Below are 6,961 nucleotides of genomic sequence, written 5' to 3'. Positions count from 1 at the left end.
AAGAGGAACAAATGTAATCTGAACAATAAAGATTTAATAAAAAAAATATTTAAAAAAAAAGAAGTAAGATTAGAGAGGGAGGTAAACAGGAAAAAAAAAACCATTTCATTTTGAGTGGTTTGACATTAAGAATTATGAAATACACTTACTATATTATTTTCATCTTCATTTTGTTTATAGCCCAGCTAGTGATGGTTGCTACTACAACCATTGTTAATCAGAAGATGAATACTATCAATGACTTGCCCTAACCTGTTTGGCTCAGTGGATAGAGCGTCGGCCTGCGGACTGAAGTGTCCCAGGTTCGATTCCGGTCAAGGGCATGTACCTTGGTTGCAGGCACATCCCCAGTAGGGAGTGCGCAGGAGGCAGCTGATCGATGCTTCTCTCTCATCGATGTTTCTAACTCTCTATCCCTCTCCCTTCCTCTCTGTAAAAAAATCAATAAAATATATTTTTTTAAAAAACACAAAAAACTAGAGGCCTGGTGGGTTGGGGGAGGGGTTGAGGGAGGAGGGTTCCCCTTCAGCCCGTCCTGCACCCTCTCCAATCCAGGACCCCTCAGGGGATGTCCAACTGCCCCTGTGGGATCGGGCCTAAACCAGCAGTTGGACCGCTCACCTGCCTGTCGGCCTGATCACCTCTAACCGCCTCTGCTTGCCAGCCTGATGCCCCTAACTGCTCCCCTGCCTGCCTGATCATCCCTAACTGCCTCTGCCTGCCGGCCTGATCACCCCTAACTGCTCTCCCCTGCTGACCTGATCTGCTTAACTGCCTCTGCTTCAGCTCCTGCCACCATGGCTTTATCCAGAAGGACGTCTGGAAGATGTCTGGTCTAATTAGCATATTATCCTTCTATTAGTATACATTTTATTATTAAAAACAGCCAAATTAACAAGTTTCAGCTAGCTATTACTATCTGTTATTTTCAGTTTCAGATATCTGCATATGTTGTCAGAACTACATTGGTTTTACAGTAGGAGGCCTTTTAGATGTATTGGTTTTTCATTCAATGTCAATTATTCAACCAGTATTTAAGAAGTGCTCCTTTATATTGGATATCTGACATTATGACTTTGACCTGTTTTACTTTGAGTTGTTTACTCATCTGTTTTGCTGCCAGTAACATTACAGTCTGCATTTTAGCCATTTTAACACAATCATCTGGACATCTACGTTTTATAGAAGACTGATTTGTCATGCTTATTTGATGTTTTAGACCCTTGAGGAGGCTGGGGGAAGGTGTTTGAGCTCAGTATTATCCTATATTTTCAACTTTAAGACCACACAGAAAATTCCAATTAAATTTCTAATGTTTTATTAGAATTACAATATATGCATACTTGCCCTGGCCAGGTGGCTCAGTTGGTTGCAGTGTTGTCCCATACACCAAAAGTTTGGGAGGCAACCGATCCCAGTCAGGGCAAGTTTGGGAGGCAACCAATCAATGTTTTTCTCTCACATTGATGTTTCTCTCTCTGTGTCTGTCTCTCTCCCTCCTTCTCTCTCTAAAATCAATAAACATACCCTGGGGTGAGGATTTTTTTAAAAAACACATGAAAATATATGCATACTTTATATAATGTGATTTTTTAAAAATATAATGATGGAAGGGTAAAATATTACACAACCTTGCAAAGTAACCAGGTAATCTACTAGAAGAAAAATTTAGCTGTCTTTGTTTTTCCTGACTATAAAATTATAATGATAGTCCTGGCCTGTGTGGCTCAGTTGATTGAAGCATCATCCATACACCAGAAGGTGGCTGGTTCAATTCCTGGTCAGGGCACATACCCAGGTTTTGGGTTGGATCCCCAGTTGGGGCTTGAATGGAAGAAGGCAACTGATCAATGTTTTTCTCACACCGATGTTTCTGTCTCCTCTCTCCCCTCCTTCCTCTCTGTAAAATCAATTTTAAAAATAAAATCATAATGATAACTTAAATAGAACTTACTATGTACCAACACTGTTCTGCATGTAATATATGCATTAGTACTTAGCCCTTGCAAATGCGTTATGAGTTAAATACTATAGATCCACATTTTTTGAGGCACAGAGAGTGTAGGTTACTTGCACCAGGTCACATAACTGGTAAATGACAGAGCTAAGATTTAAACTTAGGTTCCACTCAACAGTAAGCCCTGGCTTAAAAATAATACCAGATAGAAATTTAAGCAACACAGAAATTAATAAAATAGAAATTATAAATCCCCCATAACAGTGATAGAGAAATGAGTAGAGATATCTGTTAATTACATTAACAAATGTAGACAAATTAATAAAAATAGGTAAGTGTACATGTTTTTTTGTATTTTGACAATATGGAGTCAATGGTGGCATCACAATCCACTCCATCTGTATTCCATCATTGTATAAAGAATGCCTGGTACTTAGGCATAATACTTCTGTAGTATAAAAAATACTGCAGAGCTAATTCTGTTATAATTTGAACTCTGATTAACAAGATAGTCAAACCTCACCTTTTAAGTTACAGTTAAACCTCGGTTCTCAAATATCTCCCATCTCAAACAATCCCATTCTCCTTTTTTTTTTTTTTAAATCCTCACCGGAGGATATTTTTCCATTGATTTTTTTTTTTTTTTTTTTTTTAGAGAGAGTGGAAGAGAGAGGGAAAGACAGAAACATGAATGTGAAAGAAACACATCATTGGTTGCCTTCTACATGAGCCAGACCAGGGCCAGGGCTGGGGAGGAGCCTGCAACCGAGGTACGTGCCCTTGACCGGAATGGAACCTGGGACCCTTCAGTCCACAGGCCGACTGCTCTATCCACTGAGCGAAACCGGCTAGGGCCAGTTCCATTCTTGACCAAGTTGTTCATGGAAAAAAAATGTCTGGGTTGTTGAACAAGCTTCAGTTCTCGACCAGATAACCTTTCCATGCTGGTACATTAGTGTGACAAAAAGCATTTCTTAGGCCGAAAAGGAGAAAATTCGAGTCCATTTACATCTTTTTGCTTTTGTTGCTGGTGAAATTTGAAAACAAAGAGACCACTAAGTGCTTATGTTGCTCAGGGTGTGAAAGAAACAATGATCACAGGTAAATGAAGTAGAAAAACTGTTGTTAATTTGGATAAAAGCAAAGCGATTAGCCCGCGATAGCATTTCCAAGGCAGTGATGTGTGGAAAAGTGAAGATGTCTAAGATATCGCATACTGATTTCCTGAGACTCCCCTGGAAGGGGTGCTGAAAGTGATTCCTTTAAGTTTAGTAGGGAGTGGTTTGATAAAATTAAGAAAAAGTATTTGTTTATAGGTTAAACAGAACTTTAGACATGTACTGTATATAAGAAAAGTTAAAACGGAATCATTTGGGGGTCTGGAACGAATTCAATTTACGTCATTTCTAATGGAAAAAATGATTCGGTTTTCGAACAAATCGCTTTTCCAACAGCCTTCTGGAATAAATTAAGTTTGAGAACCGAGGTTCCACTGTATTTGTTTCGGTACAGCAAATTCATGATATATGTAAGTGGTGAGATCATACTTTGGAGTTCTTATGACAGAATAATCCTGTTAGGATATTTTTCCTTAAAAACAACAACTTATTTCTTAACTTTTAGAGATGCACAAAGACTTGAAGAATTCTTCACCAAAAATCAGCAGCTGAGAGAGCAACAGAAAGTTCTTCATGAAACCATTAAAGTTTTAGAAGATCGGTGAGTCTTGGGTGAAATTTGAAAACATAAAGAGACCGCTAAGCGCTAATGTTGCTCAGGGTGTGAAAGAAACAATGATCACAGGTAAATGACGAAGTAGAAAAGTTCTTGGGTCTTCTTAAGAGGTGATTTTTCCCCCTTAATAGAAAGTACATTGTATTCAGCTCTAGGACCAAAAGTGATTTTTTTTTTCCAACCTTATGTCAACTTTGAATGAATACTTTGAAATTAAGGATATACTCTTGCAATGCTTGTTGTTTTTACTAATTACAGCAATTCTTTTTAGTATCTTCTGATCTTTTCTTCACTTTATGATTTCGAGTTTGGGCTTCCAGTTCTGTTATTCTTTGAATTTTGTGTTTCTCTTCTTAACTGAATTTTTCTTTTCCAGGCCCATTCGGAGAAAAAAATGTCAGTGGATGAATGCCCCTACCCTTCCCACTGAAGTATTTTATAAATTACTCTCTTATTCAATTAATATATTTAATTGTGAACATTATCTTTTTTGTGGAGTTTCTGGATTGGTAAACATGTGGAGATGTGGGGAGAGTAGTGTACCCAGGGAGGGGGGGAAAAAAATATATATATATATCTTTTATTCTGCAATTTTTAAAAAATTTTATTTAGTGATTTGGGAAAGAGAGAGAGAGAAACATCGATTTGTTGTCCCACTTATTTATGCATTCATTGGTTGATCTTGTATGCACCCTGACTGGGGATTGAACACGCAACCTTGACTTATCCGGATGATGCTCTAACCAACTTAGCTACCTGGTCAGGGCTATTCTGCAGTTTTTTAAAACTAGATTCTTTTCTATTTTTGATCTATGGTCACTAATTTCCTGTGGATATCCTGCTTCTCTACTGTTTCTTATCCTTAATGTTCTCTTGCCTTTCATTCCCTTCATCTTTAGGTCCTTAAAGTTAGGTGGGCCTATAATTCATTATGTGGTATTAATTTGGTGGTGGGAGTGGGGGTGGGACAAAAAGCGTAGTTCATTTGTTTATATATATGCTTTTCTCTCCTTCAAATACAAATCTGAAATTTTCTTTTGGGCTTTCTTTAAGGTTTATTCCTTGTTTCATGAAACCTCATATAATTAAAACAAGAATGTCCTAGATCTGACCATTATTGTTTTATGGAGGAATTGATATGTATTGAGGGCCTAGGCATCCAGCACTTAACCTTCACATTAACGCTATAAGATGGATGGTAGATCCATTTTACATGTGAGGAAACTGAGCTGGGAAAGTGTTCCTACGGTTTCATGATGCCTTGTCGGTATGCTGTCTTAATTTTATAAATGTGTAAATGAATTACACTTTAACTGATTATCTCAAAGTATTTGTGCTTGACCTAAAGTTACCAAGACACATACTCTGAAATAGTTTTCACCATTGCCTATTATCGAGTCTGTTTTCTAGAAGTTTTTATTTTTATTTTTTTTTATATTGCTACTAATTGAATACTACCTTTAAATGTCTATGTAGGTAACATTTGATAAAATTCTGCCTTATAAAATTTCATTTTAGTTTTATATCATATGTAAGAATGGTATCTAGAGCAAGCTTTATAAATCTATAAAAATTAATGTTTTTCTGAGACCTTAAAAAAGCAACACGTATTTTGTTAAAATTTCTAAATAATTCTGAAACTTGCCATCTACTCTTCATAAGATGAAGTGATTCTTACACTAATGTTGTAAAAACATTGTGAGATGTTTAGATGAAAGGAGATTACCCAATAAAGGTAAATTGGATAATAAAAAGGTCTAATTTTATGTGACTCGTTTATGTTTTGCCACTACTATTATTACATTTACAAACTTTCCTTTAAGGAACCAAAGTATTTCACTAAATCTAAGAAACAGTCACTATGCTAGAAAAGTAGAGAGAATGCATTTTCTTAAATAAAATTTAAAAAAATCTGAACAAAGCAGTTAAACCATAGTTGTTCAGTAGATTTTAATGTTTTTAAAAGCATTTTTGGTAGTCATGAGAAACTCATATTTCAACTGTCATTAAAAGGGAAAATTGGTACTCATAATCAGAGGATTTGTGTTTCTGCAACTATTTTTCAAATACTGGACCAAATATTCTCTTTTGTCTTGCTAACTGTCTTTCTCATAGATTTGAATTTAAACATCATATTCTTCAGGGGAACTCTGACTTCCTAGACTAGGTTAAGTTCTGCTATGTGCTTTATACTTCACTAGAAGCCCAGTGCTCGAATTCGTGCACCAGTGGGGTCCCTTGGCCTGGCCTGTGGGATTGGGCCGAAACCGGCTCTCTGACATCCTCCGAGGGGTCCCGGATTGTGAGAGGGCACAGGCCAGGCTGAGGGACCCCACCAGTGCATGATCGGGGCTGGAGAGGGAAGTGGGAGGTTGGCCAGCTGGGGAGGGACCACGGGAGGGCTCCAGGGTGTGTCTGGCCTTTCTCACTCAGTCCTGATCGGCCAGATCCCAGCAGCAAGCTGTCCTACCAGTCGGAGCGTCTGCGCCCTGGTGGTCAGTGCACATCATAGCAAGCAGTTGGGCAGCCTTAGCATATCATTAGCATATCATGCTTTGATTGGTTGATTGGACAACCGGCCACTTAGCATATTAAGCTTTTATTATATAGGACTAGAGGCCCGGTGCACAAAAATTTGTGCACTCAGGGGTAGGGGGTACCTCAGCCCGGCCTGTGCCCTTTCGCAGTTTGGGACCCCTCGGGGGTGACCACTTGCTGGCTTAGGCCCACTCCTCAGGGGATCAGGCCTAAGCTGGCAGTCAGACATCCCTCTGGCAGCCCGGCAGCCCTTGGGGGATGTCCACTTGCCAGCGGGAAGCAGACCTAAGCTGCAGTCAGACATCCTTAGCGCTGCTGAGGAGTGGGGAGAGGCTCCCTCCACCACTGCTGTACTGGCAGCCGTCAGCCTGGCTTGTGGCTGAGCAGAGCTCCCCCCTGTGAGAGCACACTGACCACCAGAGGGCAGCTCCTGCATTGAGCGTCTGCCCCCTGGTGGTCAGTGTGTGTCATAGTGACCAGTCATTCCCAGTCTTTCTGCTGTTAGGGTCAGTTTGCATATTACCCTTTTACTATATAGGATAGAGGCCTGGTACACGGGTGGGGGCTGGCTGGTTTGCCCTGAAGGGTGTCCCGGATCAGGATGGGGGTCCTGCTTGGGTACCTAGTCAGCCTGGGTGAGAGGCTGATGGCTGTTTGCAGCTGGTCACACCCCCTTCAGGGTGGGGGTCCCCACTGGGGTGCCTGGCCAGTCTGGGTGAGGGGCTGAGGGCC

At 40.0% G+C, this 6,961-nt stretch overlaps 1 protein-coding gene across 6 annotated transcripts in view; it reads left to right on the top strand.

The window, feature by feature from the left end:
* Positions 1-6,961, top strand: part of RBBP8 (retinoblastoma binding protein 8) — a 77,496-nt gene that overhangs the window by 26,001 nt on the left and 44,534 nt on the right. For 4 of the 6 annotated variants that reach the window (XM_014535937.1, XM_005861599.2, XM_005861600.2 and 1 more), the window contains exon 4: positions 3,581-3,676. The exons of 1 other annotated variant lie outside the window; for it this stretch is intronic. In XM_014535937.1, the coding sequence (XP_014391423.1) occupies positions 3,581-3,676 (96 nt within the window). Of the gene's footprint in view, positions 1-3,580; positions 3,761-6,961 lie in introns of those variants that run through there. One more of the 6 variants, XM_014535940.1, reaches the window with a different exon arrangement.

The sequence above is a fragment of the Myotis brandtii genome, unplaced genomic scaffold (assembly GCF_000412655.1).
Source record: "Myotis brandtii unplaced genomic scaffold, ASM41265v1 scaffold154, whole genome shotgun sequence".
NCBI lineage: Eukaryota > Metazoa > Chordata > Mammalia > Chiroptera > Vespertilionidae > Myotis > Myotis brandtii.
This window is presented reverse-complemented; position numbering and strand designations above follow the sequence as displayed.